At 40.6% G+C, this 23,841-nt stretch overlaps 1 protein-coding gene and 1 pseudogene across 2 annotated transcripts; both read left to right on the forward strand.

The window, feature by feature from the left end:
• Window positions 1-2,713: 2,713 nt before the first annotated feature.
• On the forward strand, window positions 2,714-7,371 carry LOC131353082 (major histocompatibility complex class I-related gene protein-like; annotated as a pseudogene).
• A 436-nt stretch (window positions 7,372-7,807) lies between these two features.
• setd1bb (SET domain containing 1B, histone lysine methyltransferase b) lies at window positions 7,808-23,774 on the forward strand. 2 transcript variants are annotated; one of them, XM_058389794.1, is made up of 19 exons: window positions 7,808-8,014; window positions 9,641-9,765; window positions 11,255-11,350; window positions 11,464-11,728; window positions 12,575-12,696; window positions 13,049-14,389; window positions 14,732-15,436; window positions 15,592-15,759; window positions 16,327-16,420; window positions 16,563-16,777; window positions 16,859-16,976; window positions 17,147-17,491; window positions 18,030-18,212; window positions 18,447-19,601; window positions 20,384-20,550; window positions 20,986-21,105; window positions 21,337-21,456; window positions 22,518-22,655; window positions 23,123-23,774. In XM_058389794.1, the coding sequence occupies exons 1-19, from the start codon at window positions 7,972-7,974 to the stop codon at window positions 23,294-23,296; spliced, it is 5,694 nt and encodes a 1,897-aa protein (XP_058245777.1). In that variant the 5' UTR covers window positions 7,808-7,971; the 3' UTR covers window positions 23,297-23,774. The 2 variants fall into 2 exon arrangements, with proteins under 2 accessions (XP_058245777.1, XP_058245776.1); XM_058389793.1 differs by lacking the exons at window positions 20,986-21,105; window positions 21,337-21,456; window positions 22,518-22,655; window positions 23,123-23,774 and having other exon boundaries at window positions 16,566-16,777; window positions 18,447-20,392.
• Window positions 23,775-23,841: the final 67 nt, after the last annotated feature.

Below are 23,841 nucleotides of genomic sequence, written 5' to 3' on the forward strand. Positions count from 1 at the left end.
GAAAAAATAAAATCCCTGTATTGTTTCAGCATTTAGCTGTTTTCTATTTTATTTTTCTATCATTCTGGTTTTCATATAACAAAAGCAAATTTATTTATTTATTTATTTATTTATTTATTTATATATTTATTTATTTATTTGTTATATTGAGCCTCTGAAGTGCTTTTAAGTCTTAGTTATGACTTGTATAACATATCATCAGTGTAATTACTAGATAAATACCAGTACATTACACGTGACACGTGACTAAGTGGTTAAAGCTTTGGCTTGGTAAAAGGGAAGGTTATGAGTTCAAATTCCAGCACCACCTCAAGCTGTCTTTAACCCTCAACTGCACGGATCATGTGATATTACACTAGGTGATTATCAGAGCCAGGATTCGTCACGCTGATAACAGAGAGAACATATGATAACCATATTACATCCCATACCATATGGGATGTAATATGGTATCCAGGACTGTATTATCAGTGTATTATGGATGAATGCAGCATGGTGCTGGTGTAGCACCTGGTTTATTTCCAGATGCACTGGTTACTCCTCCTGTACAAAAGATGTATTCATTACCTTTAAAGGTCACAATATGCAGTTTATCTCATCAAGCATTAAATCATTTTCTGGATTATAATTCACACCATATTTCCAAAATACACTATATTGCCAAAAGTATTTGCTCACCCATCCAAATAATCAGAATCAGGTGTTCCAATCATTTCCATGGCCACTGGTGTATAAAATCAAGCACCTAGGCATGCAGACTGTTTTTACAAACATTTGTGAAAGAATGGGTCGCTCTCAGGAGCTCAGTGAATTCCAGCGTGGAACTGTGATAGGATGCCACCTGTGCAACAAATCCAGTCGTGAAATTTCCTTGCTCCTAAATACTCCACAGTCAACTGTCAGCTGTATTATAAGAACGTGGAAGTGTTTGGGAACGACAGCAACTCAGCCACGAAGTGGTAGGCCACGTAAACTGACGGAGCGGGGTCAGCGGATGCTGAGGCGCATAGTGTGAAGAGGTCGTCAACTTTCTGCAGAGTCAATCGCTACAGACCTCCAAACTTCATGTGGCCTTCAGATTAGCTCAAGAACAGTGCGCAGAGAGCTTCATGGAATGGGTTTCCATGGCCGAGCAGCTGCATCCAAGCCATACATCACCAAGTGCAATGCAAAGCGTCGGATGCAGTGGTGTAAAGCACGCCGCCACTGGACTCTAGAGCAGTGGAGATGCGTTCTCTGGAGTGACGAATCGTGCTTCTCCATCTGGCAATCTGATGGACGAGTCTGGGTTTGGCGGTTGCCAGGAGAACGGTACTTGTCTGACTGCATTGTGCCAAGTGTAAAGTTTGGTGGAGGGGGGATTATGGTGTGGGGTTGTTTTTCAGGAGCTGGGCTTGGCCCCTTAGTTCCAGTGAAAGGAACTCTGAATGCTTCAGCATACCAAGACATTTTGGACAATTCCATGCTCCCAACTTTGTGGGAACAGTTTGGAGCTGGCCCCTTCCTCTTCCAACATAACTGTGCACCAGTGCACAAAGCAAGGTCCATAAAGACATGGATGACAGAGTCTGGTGTGGATGAACTTGACTGGCCTGCACAGAGTCCTGACCTCAACCCGATAGAACACCTTTGGAATGAATTAGAGTGGAGACTGAGAGCCAGGCCTTCTCGTCCAACATCAGTGTGTGACCTCACAAATGCGCTTCTCGAAGAATGGTCAAAAATTCCCATAAACACACTCCTAAACCTTGTGGACAGCCTTCCCAGAAGAGTTGAAGCTGTTATAGCTGCAGAGGGTGGACCGACGTCATATTGAACCCTATGGATTAGGAATGGGATGTCACTTAAGTTCATATGCGAGTCAAAGCAGGTGAGTGAATACTTTTGGCAATATAGTGTATATGCATATGACACACCCTCTAGGATAATTTTAACTAACTTATTTTAACTAGCTTATACACTGATCAGCCATAACATTATGAACACCTGCCTAATATTGTTAGTCCCCCTTTCGCTGCCAATACAGCCCTGACCCATCGAGGCATGGACTCCCTGAAGGTGTGCTCTGGTACCTGGCATAAAGATGTTAGCAGCAGATCTTTTAATTCCTGTAAGTTGCGAGGTGAGGCCTTGATGGATCTGACTTGTTTATCCAGCACATCTCACAGATTGAGATTGAGATCTGGGGAATTTGGAGGCCAAGTCAATGCCTCAAACTTGTTGTTGTGCTCATCAAACCATTCCTGAACCATTTTTGCTTTGTGGCATGGTGCATTATCCTGCTGAAAGAGGCCACAGCCATCAGGGAATACCGTTTACATGCTTGCCCATTTCTTGACACATCAACTTTAAGGACAAAATGTTCACTTGCTGCCTAATATATCCCACCCACTAACAGGTGCCATGATGAGGAGATTATCAGTATTATTCATTTCACCTGTCAGTGCTCAGAATGTTATGGCTGATCGGTGTATATATTACATAATAAAGGTTGTAGTTATTTAGGTGCAAATCCTATAAACCCAATGAACATGTCAGAAATTCATTTTATGTGCCTTTGTTTAATTTCTATTCTAGCCCTTTCTCCACCCTGTTCTGTTATTGGTGGACTACCCTAAAGTGTTCACCTGTTTTGTGTTAAGCTTTGGATCATATATTGTTTCTGTCACTTTTTTTTTATCTTATTTTGCATTTCTCTTCCTTCATGTTTCATGTTTTGGACTCTGGTTATTCTGATCTTCAGACTTTGACAACGATTTAATAATGTTGCTGCACCTGCTAGAGGGCAAAAAAATGTCGAATTTGCTTCAGACAATGAACCTTAACCTACTGTATTAGATTTTAAAGTGAAAAGCTACACCAAATCACGCCACAAAACCTGTCTGACCTGAACAGAAGGTGATGATGGATTGGTTTTTTTGGCCAAATTCCATTTCAGATCATAATCTACATCAGTATTAAGGCACTGTAGTAAAATTAAACCGTCTGTTATGAAACATTTGTAACAGCGGTGTTGAGGCATTATTAGAAAATAAAACCTGGGGAATTTTAAACATCCTGGAATGTCACACTAGTGCACCTTCCTCATTTGTAGTGGGGGAAAAACCGTCAGGGAGGAGTTTGACTCTGAAAGGAGGAAACAGGGATTGGATTATGGTATTGCAGAACTTTACAGTCTTATGAACACACCTGCGAACATGAAGAGACTTTTTAGCAGCGTTTTACTAAACCTTCTCACGTATTTATCATCTGCCAACACAGGTACGTTCTCTTTCAAGTCAAATGAAATGTATATTTTTATGGAATACTGAGTTTGCGTGACTTTTAGAGTCTCAAACTGAAGCTTAAATATTGGTGTATATTAAATGTGTTAAACAAACACCAATCAGGCATAACATTATAACTGACAGGTGAAGTGTATAACACTGATGATCTCCTCATCATGGCACCTGTTAGTGGGTGGGATATATTAGGCAGCAACTCAACATTTTGTCCTGAAAGTTGATGTGTTAGAAGCAGGAAAAATGGACAAGTGTAAGGATTTGAGCGAGTTTGGTGAAGGGCCAAATTGTGATGGCTAGACCACTGGATCAGAGCATCTCCAAAACTGCAGCTCTTGTGGGGTGTTCCTGGTCTGCAGTGGTCAGTATCTATCAAAAGTGGTCCAAGGAAGGAACAGTGGTAAACCGGCGACAGGGTCATGGATGGCCAAGGCTCATTGATGCACATAGGGAAGTGAAGGCTGGCCCGTGTGATCCGATCCAACAGACGAGCTACTGTTGCTCAGATTGCTGAAGAAGTTAATGGTGGTTCTGATAGAAAGGTGTAAGAATACACAGTGCAGGATGGGTCAGGGCTGTTTTGGCAACAAAATAGGGACCAACACAATATTTGGCAGGTGGTCATAATGTTATGCATGGTTAGTGTAAATTCCATTCACACACTTTTGAGAACATTTATTTCAATGCATGCTGTATCGGGAATATAATCAACATTTCTATTGGCAACTTAACTAGTTATTGTGTTACTAGAACTAACAACCTCTGACTAACTACAGGCGCATAGAAGGATAAGAGGTAGTTGATAAGTGTTTGTTAGAAACAATATTGGAACCCAGCCCTGATTTGTTGTCCTCACAGGTTCCCACTCTCTGTGCTCGGTGGCGACGTTCATCCTAGGACAGACACCTTTCCCCGAGTTCACCGTCCTGATCATGCTGGACGATATAATCGTCTCGTGCTACAATTCAGATAGTCAAAAGACAGTTATGCGTGTAGACAGAGCAGTAAATGATGAAGAGCAGGATTTTTCTAAACTGATATTTGGAGCATAAAGAAATGCAGACATGTGCGCGCCATATTAAGCAGCACTTCAACTGCTCTGAAGGTAGGCCATGTACAGAGATGTTTCATACGACAGAGTTAGAAGAAACACAAGCGTAGCATGTAAAATAAAACCACTTCTTTTTCCCAAGGTGTTCATGTGGAACAGAGGCTGGATTGTTGTGAATTGCTGAGCAATAACGTTCAAGGAGAAATGAAGATGATTGATTCTTTCAACGGCTTGAGTGGATTTGAGATGGACTATAATATACACCGGCATTCGCTGCACGCCGATGTGACGTGGCCGATAGACTTTGACACGACAAAGTATGAATATCACAAGGCATTGTACCTCCATTTTCTGCAACCTTTATGCACCACGGCTTTACATGAATTAATTAAAGATTTGAAGAAGTATGTGCTGAGGAAAGGTAAATTCACTCTGTGTTTCACTCTATCCAACTTAACATGGTTAGTAGAATGGCTTTGGATCTAGGAAAAGTTTCATTATTGTTGTTTTATATTGAATTATCTTATTTTATTATATTCAGTATTTGTGTTTCTTCTTCTTCTTCTGTTAACCTACCAAGTGAAGCCCAAGGTGAGACTCATGAAGCAGCTCAACTCGGACTCCGGAGGCGCTCGTCTGACCTGCTTGGCCACAGGGTTTTACCCACGACAGATCAACGTGACGCTGATGAAGGATGGCCAGGGCATGCCTGAGGATCTCATCACTACGGGAGACCTTTTGCCTAATGCGGATGGAACCTATCAAATGAGGAAGACAGTGGAGATCAGCGCTGAAGAGCTCCAAAAGAAGCACAACTACACCTGCACAGCTACACACCTCAGCCAGGAGAACAAAATGAACGTCTACTGGGGTACGGCTGAATCTCTCTGTTCACTGGCCGTCAGTTCCTTCTGGATTAAAAAGTTCTTGTTTTGTTGCAGAAATGCTGGTTACAGATGAAAGACTGGGTCCAAACATTACTGTCATCATCATCAGCGTACTCTTTGTGTGTGTGATCACGCTGACAGTCGCATTCCTTATATGGAAGAGAAGGGGTTCGGGTAAGAGCTCATGATGTCATAATTATATCCAGTGCTTTCTGAAGCTATAAAATGTAACAACTGACTTTTTGCTGCAATTTAACTTCTAGTTTCTCAGGAGTCCTCTCAGACGGACTACTCTGCTGCCTCGAGTGAGTGCTGCATTCGTATTTGCCAACATTAACTTTGACCACAAACCACAAACTATCCACATTTACTCCACCCTAATATTTAAAATATTGGCTTAGAAGCACACACACACACACACACAGTCTACTATTTAATTATCTTGTCTCCAGGCTTCCAAAATTCTTACTTGCAAACATATAATGTCATTGTAGTCTGTAGTCTGCCCATCTTACAGAACCAAGCTGATGAGATAATGTTTTAAACCTGGCTTCAATTACACACACACACACACACACACACACACACACAAATAGGCTTAGTGCCTTAAAGACAAGGACATTACATCCCATCCTGTCCTTCTTTTATTATATTGTTCTGGCAATCTAAAGTGATGGTATATCTTACATAATAAGACAACGTAGGATATAAATGAGCTGAAGGTTAAGAGTATTAATCGAGGACCCTTATGGCATTTATGGCATTTGACAGACGTCCTTATCCTGAGCGACTTATAGAAGAGCTTTGAAGTCTTTGTCAATAAATAAATCCAGATTACTGGTTCACAAGGTCATGGACCATCAAAGTCCGTCAGTCTAAAAACTCTGTTGGGAAGGTCATATAATAAAAAAAGCACACAGACAAGACAATTAGATTTTAAGTGTCTAATTTAAGTACATCAGTAGACTGCCGGGGACTCGGACGTCTGGGGCAAGTTCATTCATGACCTAAGTGTCAAAACAGAGAGGAGTCTTGATTCACATGTACTGGATTATGCGTTATTTTATTTTGCACTATGTAAGATATACCGATCAGGCATAACTTTATGACCACCTGCCTAATACTGTGTTGGTCCCCCATGCACTGTGTATTCTGACACTTTTCTATCAGAACCAGCATTATCTTCTTCAGCAATTTGAGCAACAGTAGCTCGTCTGTTGGATCGGATCACACGGGCCAGCCTTCACTCCCCACATGCATCAGTGAGCTTTGGCCATCCATGACCCTGTCACCGGTTCACCACTGTTCCTTCCTTGGACTACTTTTGATAGATACTGACCACTGCAGACCGGGAACACCCTACAAGAGCTGCAGTTTTGGAGATGATCTGATCCAGTTGTCTAGCCATCACAATTTGGCCCTTCATCAAACTCGCTCAAATCCTTACACTTGTCCATTTTTCCTGCTTCTAACACATCAACTTTGAGGACAAAATGTTCACTTGCTGCCTAATATATCCCACCCACTAACAGGTGCCATGATGAGGAGATCATCAGCGTCATTCACTTCACCTCTCACTGCTCATAATGTTATGCCTGATCGGTGTTTACTCTGTATATATATTTTATAATACATAGATAAAAATAAATTCAAATGAGTAACAGAACCGATCACACAGATCAGCTTTGAACTAACTGAAAGTTTTAGATTTTGGTATTTTCACCTTTTAAAACTTTAAAAATAAAAAAGTTCATTCTTGTGTGTTTTTACATTTTTATATTTTCAGCCGCGGAGGAGGAGCCGTGTGAAAAGTAGGAGAAGAATCTTTGGGACACCGTAATACACTGTATAAGCTTTTGTATTCAGTTTTTTCGTTTTTTCCCCTACATAAATTGGTTTTAAATACATACCTTTAACTTTTTCACTCAGTAGCATACAACTTTAACCAAGCACTTTATGAAAATAATTTTTGTACTTCCGTTGATTTTAAGGCTTACTTCTGACCGCACGTCTGCCCGTTGCGAAGCAACGGTCTCTGTGTCGCTGTTACCTAGGCAACGGCTGTCTGGGTAGCTGGTTCGCTAATTAAGCTGTAACTTATTAATTGATGGCTGTTTTGTTAATACAAAAAATCTACACAATAAATAAAGGACTTCTCCAAAACTTTGTTTTCATTATTTCCTGTTGTCATTAAAAAATACAAATAATAAGTGACTACTAGGCATCTCTATGTTTATAACCGTCCCCGAATTTCCTCCTTCCCGATTCATACGATTGGTCAGAACTCTGCAAAAATTTCCTGACGTAGTGCCTATTTTTGTAGTCGCCAGATTGGTGTGGATGCAACCTGCTTTCCTTGGCTTAAAATCTCTTTAACTCAGCTCGTTCATTAGGCCAAACTCTTGAAATAATTGTTAATATATTTTTTGAAAATCTATAGAAGGCAAAAGTCAAGTAATAGTAAATTATTATATTTCATAAAAAGCCTACGGAGTATACAGTTATATACGGGAATATTACCAATCTGGCAACACCGGATGCAGGGTAATGGCAGGGTGATGCACCTGTAAGGCGGGGCGCCAGGTGACTCCCACTTGTTGTGATGCAGGTTTATCCCTCGGGAGAAAGCACAAGTCGCAACAATGCCGCTCCAAAACAGCGATTCGAGCCGTTTATCTGTCTGTTTATAAGATGTGGAAGGGTTTCATTTGAACGCGAAGCGGCTGTTAATAACAGTGTACAATGAGTGCAAATGATGAGCGAAAGCGGCGAGAAGGAGGGACAGGGAGATAACGGTAAGGGATGCTGGCCTGGAACAGTCCATTTAACATATTCACCGCCTGTATTACTCTTAAATGTAGTATTATATAATGTTACGTGGATAATAGAAAATAAATTACAACGTACCTTTTTAAGTTTATTATTAATCTGTAACAGTTCATTCTCCACTGAATAGTTACATCTTGTACAGTGGTAATGGTGTCGGCCATTGTTTTTTTTGTTTTTTTTTACCAGGCCCTAAGGTTTACACCTTAATAAATGTTTCATAATTGTTTCATATTAAATGTAATATTATGGTTAAAATGTTAATATTAATAAACAGGTTGAGAGGTATACCAAGAATACAACATAATACAAGGCGAATGATATGCTAATGATAAAGTTTGAAGAAGATGCTTTAGATAATATTTGAATAATCATGATTTGTTCTTTACCTGCCTTAAAAAACGTCACTGAATGAAGTTTATATATTGTATATATTCATTGTATATATTAACTTTTTCAAAAAATATTGTAAAATACTACAAACCTCTCAAGAAGTCGATTGAACTCCTAATATAATTATTAAGCCATGTTCTAGGAGCAGAAATTGATTGTAACTAATAAGGCTAATATTTGCTTCAGAAACAGTGGACGAATGAAATATCCTATATTTTGAGTGATGGTTAGTGTATTGAGATATAACAGCGTGTAAACCAGTATCTAATATGTCTTTCTGTTTAAATGGAAGTGAAATTACATCCATCTACAAAATGTACTTCACAAATATCGACTTGTCCATGCATTAATCAATTATTAAAATGCTAGTTCAGTCCTCAAGGAGAAGATTTATTTCCATTTTCTACATTTACATTTCTGGCATTTGGCAGACGCACTAATCCTGAGCGACATACAAAAGTGCTTTGAAGTCTCCATCAGTGAATACATTAACACTGGTTCAGTAGGTCACAGACTTAGGATATCCACAGCCTAAAAACTGAGTTCCCCAAAATGTATATACAACATTAAACAATGCATAAAACAAACAGTGAAAATAAGATCTAGTTTAAGTGCCTCAGGAAGAGGTATAGGTCTTCATCTGCCATTTGAATACAGTCAGTGACTCGGCTGTATGGTCATCTAGGGGAAGTTCATTCAACCACTTCGGTGCCAGAACAGAGAAGAGTCTAAATGTATTGTACCGTGAGAGATGGTGGGACCAGTCGAGCAGTGCTAGTGGATCGGAGGGAGCGAGGTGCGGTGCGAGGAAGAGTTTTTCTAGTTGTTGGCTTGTCTGACAGTCAAATACAATTAAAATCACAAAGACAACTGTCTTTCCGAGATTGGATTAGATCTCCTTTGGAGGCACAATGGAGACCAAAATAAAGTATAGCTTTCAGATTTCTATTATTTTGTCCACTTCCTGTATTTAAGATGTTACAACCATTTTTAACTTAAAGCTATATTCAGAAAATCTTATTTATTAGATCATGTTTTAATAAATAAATAGATTTTTTCAAATTTGTAGGACATTTTCCTGTAATAATACATGTATTAATAATTGTAATTAATAGTTTACACTAGTAAACTAAAATGATGCAAGGATGCTGACATTCATAAGTGAATATCTTGATCGAAACCCTTTTTTCCACCGAATACAGAATGTGTTGAGTCTGGAGCGGAAAGAACGCCGAACTGGAGCAGCTACAAACTACTTGTTGATCCAGTGTTGGACAGTGGAAAGGAAAAGCTCTATCGCTATGATGGACTGCATTTCAGCACACCTGTGAGTTCTTAGTGAGGTACCTAGTAAACGCTGGTTTATGTTTAGGTTGTTAGCTAGAAAATGCAGCTGTTTCTAGAGCTTCCTGACCAGCAGGGCTTTGAAAGGGAAAGTAGGAATTTACCTGAGTTTCCCTGAGCCATGACATCCCTCAGGTGCTAAACCACATTGTTACGTTTATGCTGTAAATCATCCATAGGGGCAGAAGGCCATGGGAAGGGGTATTTACATTTATTAATTTGGCAGGTGATGGGGTTGTATATGGCTTAGGCAAATCTAATCTAAACACTGCGCTGCTGAACAGGTCGACTGTGACATGAGTGACTCAAGGCTGAGATTGGACGAGCTGTAACTCAGTTAAATCTTTAGTTATTAACTGTATATTAAGGCTAAGATGGAGTCAATGATGACTCTCATCTCATGAAACTTTTAAGAAGCGACTTGCATTTTCATGGATTTGAGTTCATACCTAAAAATATTAATCCCAAAAGATTTTTTTTGTTTGAGAACATATTCACTTGTTTGTTGTCTGTTAATGCATTTACAGTAGTACTTTAATTCAGCTTGTTGCAGTTGTTAGGAAAATGGTTGTTTTTCCTTAAATGACTAGTGATTAAATGTTGTAAAATTTATTTCAGAAATTAATTTTGATCCCCTTTTGACAAGGGGAAATTCCTACTTAAATACAACATCAATAAAAATAAAACAAGTTTACTATGATTCGACATCTAAATGCTAATTAGATAGAAAATCGGATTTAAAAAGCAGATTTCTTTCTTGCTTTTGTTAATATGACAAGTGCAAGCTTCTATATATGATGGATGTGACATGTAAAGTCATTGACTTGCAAAATACCTCACTGCCTAGCAGCAGGTCATGCAACCACCTGAGCACATAAACTGAAATTCAAAACCAAGCTATTAATTTTTATGCCAAAATGCTTTTGGGTTCTTACATTTGAATCGGGCAGAAGGTGTTGACTAATAGCCAGGCAAATCACTGATTAGTTCAATGCCCTTGTTCGAATATGTCATGGTTATATGTCAAATGGTTATAGTAATGGCTCATTTACAGGGAGTTGTGTGGTGGTCTTTATGTGTAATCTAAGTGTAATAATCAACTATTCAAAAAAATTATGGAAGGAGTCTCAACAGCCCTTTATGTTTAAGTGATAACAGAAACAAACTTGTGTTGCAGATGTTTCATGACATTGAATGTAACTTTAAATGGTTAAAAAAATATGTGAGGTTTCCATAAGAAAATGTAAAAAAAACCCTGTGTTGATTGAGAGGGATAAGACAGTTTGGGAATTGTTGTTATAGGAAGCTCTGTAAGCAAAATTATATAAGATCCTTGAAAATTCAACTGGAAAATTTCCCTTAATTATATTTAGGGATTTATTTTAGTTTTCAGAGTCCCATTGTCACAAAATCACAACACACAAGCCAGAGCAACTCCTAATGAAATAACACCTCAAAACTATTTTCCACAGAATCCTGGAATTAACCCACCAGAAGTCAGAGACCCCAGAATTGCCCGCTTTTGGACCAAGTTTAAAGAGAAAAATCTGCCACTCCCTAAGTTCAAGGTTAAAACAGTAAATTTGTACCATTTTTCTGTCTCCTCACTGGAGACAGAAACTTTGTTTATTAATAATACATGATAAGGAATGACCCATTCACCAGTAGATCTTTTTTATAGGTTGATGAGAATTATGTTGGTCCACCGAAGGAGGTGACGTTCGCCAGGTTGAACGACAACATCAAGGCCGCGTTCTTGACGGACATGTGCCGAAAGTTCGGAGAGATCCAAGAGGTGGAGGTTTTGTTCAATCCCAAGAATAAGAAACATTTAGGAATAGCCAAAGTCGTTTTTGAAACTATCCGAGGAGCCAATGACGCGGTTCAAAAACTACACAGTACTTCAGTAATGGGAAACCGCATTCACGTGGAGTTGGACCCAAGGGGTAAGAAAGGCGTTCTTATACTCCTCAGTTTATGTGGTTTGGATTTTTTAAGACAAAGATGAGCCAAAAATGACATTTTTATCTGACTTTTGGTATCCGAAGGTTGCATGGCAAGTTGTTGAATATCTTAATCAGAAATATTTATGTGGTTTCTACCAAAAGGACATTGCATATCTAGACTACATGGCCAAAAGTGTCTGCAAGTATGTGTTTATTGAACATCCCATTCCAGATCCCACTGAATCCCCTTTTTGCTGTTATAGTAAGCTCCAGTATTCTAGGAAGGCTTTCCACAAGTTTCTAGACTGCATCTGTGCCCATTCACCCACAAGAGCATTAGTGAGATCAGGCACTGATGTTTTGTTAGTGAGGAGGTCTGGAGTTCAGTCAGTGTTCCAGTACATCCCGAAGGTGTTCAGTAGGGTTGAGTCAGAGTCAGTGCTCTTCTGTTCAGGACACTCGAGTTCTTCTACACCAATCTCGGCACAACATGTCTTCAGGGAACTTGCTTTGTGCACAGGCACATTGTCATGCTATAACAGATTTACTTTACAGAGACATTTGATACAAGTGTGTGCTTTTTGGTACATATTTGTGGTAACAGTTTGGGGATTAACCACATATGGGCGTGATCGTCAGGGTGCACATACTTTTGTCCATATCACATATCAATATGCATGAGAGGTGATACAGATGATCATATAGTTCATATGTTTTATTTGTATATTTGTTTTATTAAATGGACATATTTTGTTCTAATATGAATTTCATTGTGTATTACTGAGCCAAGAATTTGGAAATCAAACTTTTTCAGCTAAATTGGGGAAATTGTGTCTCTGCTTTCAGGAGAGAAGCGGACTCGATATTTCCAGCTGCTTGTCAGTGGACTGTATACTCCCTTTACTCTTCCTTTAGGGGAAGAGGCCTGGGGACCACAGTCACCCACCTACAGCTCTGACTCCCACAATGTGAGTGTGACATGCATGCTTATTAAGCAGTGATGAATTCTATCAAATATAAATTGCTGATACATAACAAAACATACAACAAAGTGTTTATTTTAATCATTAAGTAAGGGAGACATATCTTATGGGGAGCCTTAAGACCTAAGTCCTGGTTGTTAGCAGTCGCATGATAGAGGAGCTGTGCTGCTCACACTCATTCGCAGTAATCACATCACTCTGCTTCTCATTTGCATAAAATGGTTACTCCATTCGACCCCAAAGAACCCAGAGAAGTTGACTCTTTCTGTTATCTAAGTTTTAAGTTATTTAAGTTTTGGAGCTTTTTAACTTAAGTCGTTTGCTTTATTCTTTGCAGGAGTATGACCCAGTGAAGCGCCTCTCTCATGGTTTGCTGTCGTCATCTTCTATGCTACTCGGCTCTACCCCGTTTGATTGCTCCACCCCTATGTCCATGGACACCGCCTATTCCAGCATGCATCAGGACACTCCATGTAGTTTCTGGCAGGACACTCCACACGGCTCGCCAACGTCTCAGAGTAACCCAGGAACCCCTCTGCACTGCGAGAGCCTTGCACATACAACAGATACATATACATACACTGATACACACGCTTCAAAACCCATCCCACAGTCGACTCCATTCATCAGCTCTGAATCCCAAAACACCTATCATAACCCTCACCTGGTCCAGCTAACGCCACATACACCAAATGCAAGGCAGGGGTCTTTGATTAGCGTTACCCAAATTTCCTGGACCTCTAAAGGGCATGTGGTATCAGGAGGCCAGTCCCACAAAGTCGGCAGAGCTCCTAGAGGTGGGCCCAGGGATCGTGTATGGGGCAATAAATATCAAAACGCATATAACCGTCGACCGGAGCATCGCTATGTGCACAGACCTGGATTCAACAGATCTCACTATCGTTCAGGATGCACAACAAACCTAGTGCCTTTAGTTACATTTCAGGAATCTTCAGCTGCTCAGACACAACTGGATAAGTCTCACACTGGTAGTAGCACAAATAAACCAACAGGACAAACATCCATGGAAGCACCTACAGGTAGTATGGACAAGGAACCAATTCCTCCAGTATCCCAGAGGGGCAACTTGTGTCAAGAACAGACATTGTGTTCACAACCATTGGGGAAATCTTTGGAGGTTCCTCAAAAAACACCTGGTGACATCTTTAACTCTCCTCCTCATGTCCCTGAGGTACAAGAGCAGGATACTTCTGCGATACAAACCCCAGAAAGGTGTATTTCCCCTGAGCCAGAAAGAAGTCCCTCAACAGGATCGTGTCCTCAAGAACAAGTGCCAAGCAGCCTGGACTCTCGTATCAAAATGCTCTTTGGTACTCAGAGTCCAGATGCAGAAGAGAATGAGGAGAATTCAAACTCAGAAGATCAGCTTTCCCTAAACATTCCTCAGCTGTCCTCCAAATCTGGACTGCCTTCTCCTCAATCCCCTGATGCCTCACCTACCCCGAATTTCCCTGCAGCTTCCAGTCACTGTAGTTCCACACAGCAGACTTCATTTACAATGGGGTTTGAAGACGTGAGTCCTTTTCCACTTCCGGACTCGACAGAGGAAGGAGAAGAAACTCGACCAAGTAACGAACATCTGTCCAAGATACCTGTCATTTCAAACGTCTGTTCAACATCACGGCCGGCTCAGCAACTTTCTCACCAATCAGCTATGGTAAAAACTCCTTCATGGTTTTATCCCAAATGTGCTTGTCAGTGTTGGCTGTTTTAGAAGTTTTACTAAAAAATGGAACTGGTGCTTTCACAGCATGGAAAGTGAATGCTATTTTGGTGTACTTAGGTAGAAAAGGTCACTATTAACAAGTTTTCCTCACCAGATGTAAGGCACCAGATTCAGATGCAGCTATGGGTAAAATAGAATCTTGCAAAAAAAATCCAATACATAATCCAAAAACCTGAAAATTCCATTGTGTTATCCTTACACCCTATTCTCCCTGAGTCTCTAAGTATGTCTTGACAGTGTTTTACAAGTGAATGCTTTTATTTTCTCTTATAGAATATACTGCCTCTAAGACAAGAAGCTTCTGATCAACCTGTTGCATCCGGGACCTGTTCTTCACCTGCTGCTTCTGTATTCCCATTACCTCCTCCTCCAGTTCTCCTACCACCACCAGGCTTTCCTACTGTACCACCACCAGTTCTGCCACCTATGTGTGGACCTTCACTCCCTGTACTACCCCCTGTACCAGTTCGAATCACTCCTCCTCCTAACCTTTCTGTATCTCCATCGCCTTTCTGCCTGGCACCACAAATCCCCTTAGGACAAATAAACAGGCCCCTGAGGTGGACTAACCCTCCAGCACCTCCTCCTTCTGCACCTCTTCCTATCCCGACCAGAATAACCCAGGGGAAATCCCACACTGTTTTCCCAACTCCTTTTTCCATTCTTCCTCCCCCGACACCCTTTACAGGTATGGACGGAGTGAGACAGGCATGTCCGACTTTTAATTCAGCTGCTGTTCCTGGCTATAGGGCACCATGGCCCCCCTCGCTCCTGCCTGTGTTTGACCCTTCAGTGCCACCTCCGGGGTACTTACCTGTGACCAAGTCACTCCACATGGCCACGGTGGATGGAGTGATAGCTGCTGTAGCAGCAGAACTCAGGATCATAGTGAAAAAAGACATTCATCGCAGGATAGTTGAAGGCGTTGCCTTTGCAGCATTTGATCAATGGTGGGATGAGAAGGAACACACCGCTAAGGTAAAAAAAGTCTGTTACAGATATACCACGAGCGCTCTGGAATTCTTGATTCTGATTTGTCAGAAGGTTTTGATTAGTTATCTATAGTTTGGAGCTCTCATAACTTGTGATATTTGTTTGAAAGGTGACAATATTTGTTCCTCTCTCTGATTCAGATATCGATGGTTCCAGTGAAATCCGGAGAAAGTAAAGAGAAAGAGCCTGTGAAGCTCAGAGTTCTGGAGCCATGGCAGATCATGGAGAGTATGGGGACAGAGGGCACAGTACTAGGCACTGGACTGGGGTTGGGCGTCCGCTCTGCCCTCAAACTGCCTTCATTTAAGGTACCACCAATCATAAATATTTCTGATTAAACTAATAATGTGCCAGTATACAGAAAAAAGGCGGCTTTACTAAATAGTGCAATATTTGAGTACCTATTTTATACAGTTGTATACAATTGAGACTAATATATAATAAGTGCTTGCAATAATCTGAGAAACAAATGAGGATGGGGAAATAAAGGGTCTTCAGCACCAGGAAGTGTTGACAACAGTGAGGAAAGCAAATATATTTTAACTTCAGTTGTTTTTTTTGCTGCAGTTTTAGCTTGTTCATATAATCAACAAGAAGGGGGTTAATCTGCATTATTTCTAAGTTTGTGCTGAAACAAAATAAGCCATGGAGTGATTTTAGGTGAGGAAACAGTAAAGGTTTAGAAAAAAACATCTACAAATTTTACTATTCTGTCTCAATCATTAGCTGTCTCCATCATTAGCTGTGCTTTTTGTGCTGGTAGTGTGTGTGTGAGTAGTGTGTGGATGTACTGTGTTTTACCTTTGCTTTGGGTTGCTTACATGTCTTCTTACGATGACCTCTGGTATCCTTATTGCTTTAATTATTATATTCAGGTGAAACGAAAGGATCCGTCTGGCGAGGACCCTCTAGGGGCTAAAAAGTCACGTCCATCCTCTTCACCTGTTCACACACTCTCAGAGGAAACGGGTCAGTTCAGTGGTGTCAGTCAGCAATCCTTCACCTGCTTGTATCATACAGTGTCATTGCATGCAACAATACAGTAATACAAGACATATAAATAATATACAACAAATTATTAATAATACAGTACATTTCTTTACTTGTTCAGCAGTAGGACAGGAGACACACATGCAGAATGAAGAAGCGATTGAGCCCCAAAAGGAACCGGAAGTCTCTGTGGTGAAACGGCGCCATGCCAGACCTATGGAGCTGGACAGCGATGAGGAGGAGGAACAGGAAGAGGAAGAGGAGGAGGTGAAGACCTCTGGAAATGTGGAGGAGCAAGAAGAGAGCAAGAAAACAAATATTTCAAATACTGATAAGGTATAACTCACCTTGCTGAGATAAGAGTTTTGTTTCATCAGATAACAGCAATCTAACGAATGATTGTCTTCTCCTGGTAAGGATGATGATGATGAGGGAGCTGGCGAAGGTGAGAGAAAGCAGGGGAGGTCTTCAGCTGTGCAGGTAGAAAAGAGAGAAGCGAGGATGAAAGGGATGACGGAGGATGAAACTCACTCAGGTAACAAAACAGCGATTACACAAACATTGTATGTCTTTTTATGTTTCTTATTACATTTAAATCTCATGCAGTACTAATTATAAAAAAACAACTCTATCTAGCATCTTTACATATAAATAAAAGTCATCGCTTTGTTACATGTGAAGTAAATTCGTTTCATTGTTCCACAGAGGTGATTAGCATAGCATCATCAGAATCCTCCTCCATCACAGATTATGATTCCACACTCTCATCAAGAACTGATTCGAGCTCTTCTGACGAGAGTTGTTACTCGACTGACTGCGAGGAGTCTGTGGAAGATGACGAGGATGAAGGAGAAAGTCCATATTCTGAAGCTCCTGAAGAGGAGAGAGCAACTGAGGAGATTTGGATCTCATCAGATGAAGACGTCGAAGAATATGTGTCTCACACACCCGCTCGGTCTTCTGCGAACTCCTGGGATGACGAGCTCGTCCCGCCTCTGACTCCCTCTGCTCCGCTGTCTAACGACGGCGACTTCGACGACGCTCTGCTAGGTGAGAAATCAAATTCACCCATCGGAAAGGAATAGTTCTCTGTTCCCCAAAAGTTGTCAGCTACATGTTGGTGGCATTTCCATTAACATCATCTGCAACACACCCAAGGTCCTGCTTCCGAAACAGCATATATACACATGCACACAGCGCTGTAAGATTCTTGATTCTGATTGGTCAGAAGGTATTGATTGATTTTCCAAAGCAATAACTCTGACTGGCTTCAAGGCAGATTGGTATGGGAAAATAATCAGCTTTGGGTCAGTTAAAGTAACTTGCCATAGGCTGTAAAAACACCATCCAGAGGTTGATTAATTTCTTTTAAAATGAACGACCCAGTTGTCGTATGCTTGACTTCATCTATACAATACATGTATAGCATGGTATAATTGCACTGAACACAATAAATATTTTTTACAAAAGCTAAATAACTAAACACATAAATGGACTTTACATTTAACTGATGGACATTTAATGACTTGTGTTCAGGTCAGACATGCAGTGTGTTTTATTTCTTAAATTTATTTCTCTGCCTTTGCAGACATTGATCCACAGGAAGAGCTGCGAGTGCAAGTATTACTACACAGCTATGGCTGCCAGGATCCAGTCACACAGCACTTATCTAACAAACTCGAGCTGTACGATCCGGCCCTGCTTTCTCCTGCCCACGAGCTGCCGGAGCTGCAGTGTCCACCATCGCCGACTTATAGAGAGATTTCCTCTGGTAGGATACACACGACTAACACTCTGACCTAACATGAAAGTTGTTTCTGTAAAAAAACGTACCCAAACATTTTAATCATAATTATGTTATATAGATGATGTTCTGGATTATTTGACCTGGATTTTTAAATATGACTTTATATTGTTAATAACTGAGACGATTGAGACTAAGATAATATATATAGAAATATTTTACTGTAATTGATTTTTTAAATTTTTTTTTAAATATTTGCAGATGAAGGGTTGGAGACAGATACAAATGAATTACTTGAGGATTCTGTGAACCACAGACCCCCCACACCAACAGGCTCCCTGTCGGAAAGTGAGCCCGAGCTCGAGCTGAGGCACGGGTTATCACTCCCTGTTGCTGATGAGGTGGAACGGCCCTGTACTCCTGGAGGAGGTTGTGAAACAGAGACGGAAACTCCTGTTTTATCCCCTGCTCACACTCCTCCTCTCCCTCCTCCACCTTCTCCCACCGGCTTCCATTTTTTCCCCTCTCCTACACTGTATTTGTCTCCTCCTCCCCTCCCATCCTCCTATCCTGCCTATGAGGAAACTCCTAAAACACCAGGCAGGAATAACAGAGAGGAGCAGTTGTATCATACAGCAGCGATTACGCGAGACGCAGTGCTGAGGATGACGACGCACAGCCCGTTCTCTCATTCCTTTCTCTCAGTATCGCCTCACACAGGAAGCGGGATTCCCAGAACTCCGGGACGAGACACGAATCCATCCTCGCCTCATTCCGAGGACAGTGAAATCCAGTTTCAGAGGAGGGAGCGATGGCGAGGTCGCCGTCCAGGCTACTCGCAACAAATCCACATCCACAGCACCAGCTCGTCTCCTTACACCTCCTCCTCTGATTCCTCAAATTCAGAGACACAAGATTTGAACCTCTCTACAAATCAGCTGGCATGTTTTGATGATCTCAGAAAGAGAAGAGAGAGGATGCAACGCAAAAGGAGAATGATCCTCTCACAGAGAAACAGACGAAACAAAGACGATTTTCATCACCCGCCTGTGCGAGGTTCAGTCCCTAAATCATCGTATGATTTGACTCCGTATCTGAGCAGGGAACAGGCAGATCAGGCCAAAAAGCCGCTGCAGGGACTCGAGAACCGATTAGAAAACAGGCTTCAACAGGTGCCAACAGAAATCCAGAGACTCCCAGAACTGCTGTATCCATGGAGAAAGAGAAAATCCTGGCCTTACACGTCTTTGTTTGCCCCTCGGTCCAAACGGAGAGAAAGGCTACTCATCGACGCTGTCTGGACTAAAGGAGTAAACGTGGAGGAAATCGGCCATCTGAAGGCCTCATACGAGAAGATGCTGCTGCAAAACAACACCTTTGACTGGCTCAGAAGCACACACTGGGTCCCTCATCCTCATATCCTTACCTAAACTGTTCTACATTTTAGAAACATTTAGTCTAAATGGATCTGCTAGTCAAATTAAGCAGTTTCAATTACATTTTTTCAATAGTCAGTTTACTTATAATGTAAAACATGAACAGGACCATTCAGATTGGACCAAAATCAGAGCAAAAATAATACAGGCTTGATTATAAAGAAATGGGTTTTACATACACAGTAAGTAAGAGGAAGGTTTTAGGGAAGTGTTTTGTGGCCCAAGCGAGGCTCAAACTGGAATTCTTCAAACTCAGGAGACAAAACAGAGTCAGGGGGAAAAGCAAGTCTCATGCTTTTTACGCTTTTCTTTTCAGTTTTCCTTTTTTTTAATCTTCATTTTCCTTGTCTGCGTTTAGCCCTGATATACCATATCAGTAACCAACCCCTCTACAAACGTGTCCAAGCCTGGCCTTAAGTACCCTGCTTTGGCAGGTGCAGGCAATCCAGGTTAATCAGACCGGAGAATTTCTGGGCAGCTGTTCTGGTTTCCGTCTGACCGTTCAAGCTTTGCGCCGCTGTCGCCCTCTGCTGGCTGTCGGTGGTGTAGCGCGGCCTGTTACATGAGCAATTACATAAAACTGCTGTTTATTATCCCTTATCTTCACCTCTTTATGATTTTCTAAGCTTTGTATAAAATTAAAGGGTCATTAATATTCAAACACTTTTTTATATTGACTGAAATGAACTGAACAGCAGTATTTTTAAGCTATTTGACAGACCTAGTGTGTGAGTGTGTGTGTGTTCCTTGACTCCACTTTACCCAGCAGCGTTCCTCTGGAATGGCCACCAAAATTGCCAGGTGGGTCTCGCTATCACATGACTGGATCCGCACGAACAGAGGGATATTACATCATCAGCAAAGGGGATAAAATGCGCTACCTCCGACACACACACACCGCCTCGGGAGAACTGACTGCAGACACTCAGGTGGGAATCGTTTGTGAAGGCAAAGTTGTAATATTACTGTCTATCCACACACACAGAGGGACAATAAAATAAATCAATAACAGGCTGACTTTAGTTTAAGCATTTAATTCAACAGCTTAACAGGTGAGTATTAAGCACATTATGCACTACGTAATTGAAGTTCTTACAAAAAAAAGTAAGAATGAAGATGGTGTTTATGAAATCTTCTGCATGTTCTTAATTTTTTGGCCATCCTATGTCATATCAGATGCTTGGTATTCACATATTGTTTTTTTTAAAGACTACACAACATGACGTACGATGCAGTTTAATATTTGTGATTAATCATTTTACACAAACCATACATAGATCTTAAAGGTCTTTAGAGCAAACATTAAATATTCAATACTGTGACTATTGATTCATTTTATGAATTCTGTATCCACGTAATTTAAGAATGTTCCAGCTCAGCTTCCCTCCTCATCCCGTTCCGGCTCGGATTTCCGAGCTGAACAGCGGCGCCTGCTCTCCTCCTTCAGCTGTGACAGCGACCTGCTCAAGTTCAACCAACTGAAGGTGAGACTCACACGGACACAGTCTGAATCCTATACCACACATCTTACCATGAAATAAACAATTGCTAATTTTTTTTACACTTTACACTGGACTGGTGATCTTTTCACATCTCACTGGTCCTGGGATATCATCTGATTTATTTTACAGCTGTCACATATACATGACTAGTTATTATTATTATTATTATTATTATTATTATTAAGCGTACATGTGCTGTGTTGTTAAATTCAGTTCCGTAAGAAGAGGCTGCGCTTCAGCAGGAGTCGGATCCATGACTGGGGATTGTTTGCAGAGGAGCCGATAGCTGCTGATGAGATGGTGATCGAATACGTCGGCCAGAGCATACGGCAGGTGAGACAAACCATAGTGCACACGAGCTCACAGGTCAATGGTTATTCCTCTCAAACAGCTCAGATATTTAGTGAACAATGTTTTTTACTTACTAAACATATCTAAAACATACACAAACCAGGAATAACATTATGACCAACTGCGTAATATTGTGTTGATCCCCCTTTTGTTGCCAAAAAACACAAGAGCTGCAGTTTTGGAGATGCTCTGATCCAGTGGTCTAGCCATCACAATTTGGCCCTTCGTCAATCTCTCTCAAATCCTTACGCTTGCCCATTTTTCCTGCTTCTAATACATCAACTTTGAGGACAAAATGTTCACCTGCTACCTAGTATATCCCACCCACTAACAGGTGCCATGATGAGGAGATCATTGTCTTATTCATTTTACCTCTCACTGCTCACAATGTTATGCCTGATTGGTGTATGTCTAGTTCTCCTTCATATCAAGTATAGTTCTTTGCTTCAATTTTATATGTAGGCTAATGTATCAAAGTCCTATAGCTAGTTCTGAAGCTACATTGCGTGGCAACTTGCTACTACATTCTAGATGAAAACTGCTGGTTGAGATTTCAGAAAGTTTCTCCAGCAGATGAAATAAATATAGTAAAAATAAATGGACTAAATGCAACAAATCAAATATCCTCTTCATTCTAACAATCTGAATAAAAAAAATTCTCAGATTTAGAAGTGCATTCCATTTAAAGTAAAACCACTCGTCTTGGATTGCACATATAAATGAACTAAATTTAAGAACTAAGTTAAAAAAGATACATTGGGAAATACAGTGGAACGTTAGCATACAAATTCAATTTGTTCCAAAGGCGAGTTCTTAAGGCAAATTTTTGTATCGTAAGGGAGGGCATTTGTATGCCAAGGTTCCACTGTAATAAGAAAAAAGAAGTGTTAATAGAATTTGATGTTCAATATGTTATATGTCGTAACAGTACAAAATGCGCAAACATTAAGGAATGAAAAGTTTTGATAATTTCTCACTTCATGTCTTGTATAAAGAAAGTGGCCTTTTTTCTGGAGCTGCTGATGTTTGAACGCTGTCTTCAGGTGATAGCCGACATGCGAGAGAGACGATACGAGCAGGAAGGCATCGGCAGCAGCTACCTGTTCCGAGTCGACCAGGACACCATCATCGACGCGACCAAGTGCGGCAACCTGGCCAGGTTCATCAACCACAGCTGTAACGTGAGTAGAGATCAGTACTTCAGTCAAGACCGAATGCAGAGTCAAAGTCCGTCTATTCAATGTTTAAAAACCATAACCAAAAAATCTAAATAATCATTTTAGTTTTGCTGTAAACTTAGCTGTTAGTCAGTCCTCATTAAATTTCATGTATTTATTTTTGAAATTTTGCTCATTGTTTTAAAGGTAGCTTTTACTCAGTTGATAAGAATAATTGATGATAATTGAGCTCCACAGTATTGTTGTTCCTGCTTTAGTTTTTTTATTCAAGAATCAGTCTGTTATTAAAGTTTTAATCAGAGGTTAATGTCCATTCAAAGCTAAACGTTTGGCTGACTTACTAAGCCATATTAAAAAAAATGTATAATAAAAATAACACCTAGAAAAAGCTCTGTGTTCCACACTTACAGTTTACCAAAATTATAATTGTTTTTTAATCATCTGTTTATTTTTCTCCTGTTCACTTTCAGCCAAACTGCTATGCTAAAGTCATCACTGTAGAAGCCAAAAAGAAGATAGTCATCTATTCCCGCCAACCGATCAGCGTCAACGAAGAGATCACGTACGATTATAAATTCCCCATCGAAGATGAGAAGATCCCCTGTCTGTGTGGAGCCGAAAACTGTAGAGGAACTCTCAACTAGACCATCGACCACTGACCGATTGTGCCGTGCTACATGATGCCATTGCTTTTTTAGCATCTGAACTCCTTCAGTACAGGTCACTAACCCTCCACGACTCCTAAAGATGTTGCAATGCTGTTTTAAACACCAGACCACAAGTGGTGTAAATTACAATACACAAGGGACTTGTAATGACTTGGTTACTTCTTTTAAGTAGATCATTGTAATAATTAATGACACAGTATGAATCACATCTTCAGAGATATACATCCTAACAAAGAGGTGGTTATCTAATTAGAAACCCTAATCAACCTTCTATCTCCGGGGGGGATTCTATATTAAATCCAGAGATTGTGTGTACACAATTAATTGTACAGTACTGTACAGTTATTTTTTCTTTAACACGCATAAAGCATTTGAATTCACTTCATCACACATCAGTCTGTGTGGTATTACACCTCAGCATGCAGGAGAAATAAAGTATATTTTCTTGCAGGAAGCATGAGTTCATGTCATCTCCATTTTTTCAGACAGAAATAAATGATTTTATTCATTTATTCGGGTCA

This window comes from Hemibagrus wyckioides, linkage group LG05 (assembly GCF_019097595.1).
Source record: "Hemibagrus wyckioides isolate EC202008001 linkage group LG05, SWU_Hwy_1.0, whole genome shotgun sequence".
In the NCBI taxonomy this organism is placed as follows: domain Eukaryota; kingdom Metazoa; phylum Chordata; class Actinopteri; order Siluriformes; family Bagridae; genus Hemibagrus; species Hemibagrus wyckioides.

What these genes read in the sequence shown, in the direction of transcription:
- setd1bb (XM_058389794.1), top strand. Translation starts at nt 7,972, where the DNA reads ATGATGAGCGAAAGCGGCGAGAAGGAGGGACAGGGAGATAACG. An exon ending in AACTGACTGCAGACACTCAG is followed by an intron (nt 20,551 to 20,985) that starts GTGGGAATCGTT and finishes ACGTAATTTAAG; the next exon opens with AATGTTCCAGCTCAGCTTCC. An exon ending in TCATCAACCACAGCTGTAAC is followed by an intron (nt 22,656 to 23,122) that starts GTGAGTAGAGAT and finishes GTTCACTTTCAG; the next exon opens with CCAAACTGCTATGCTAAAGT.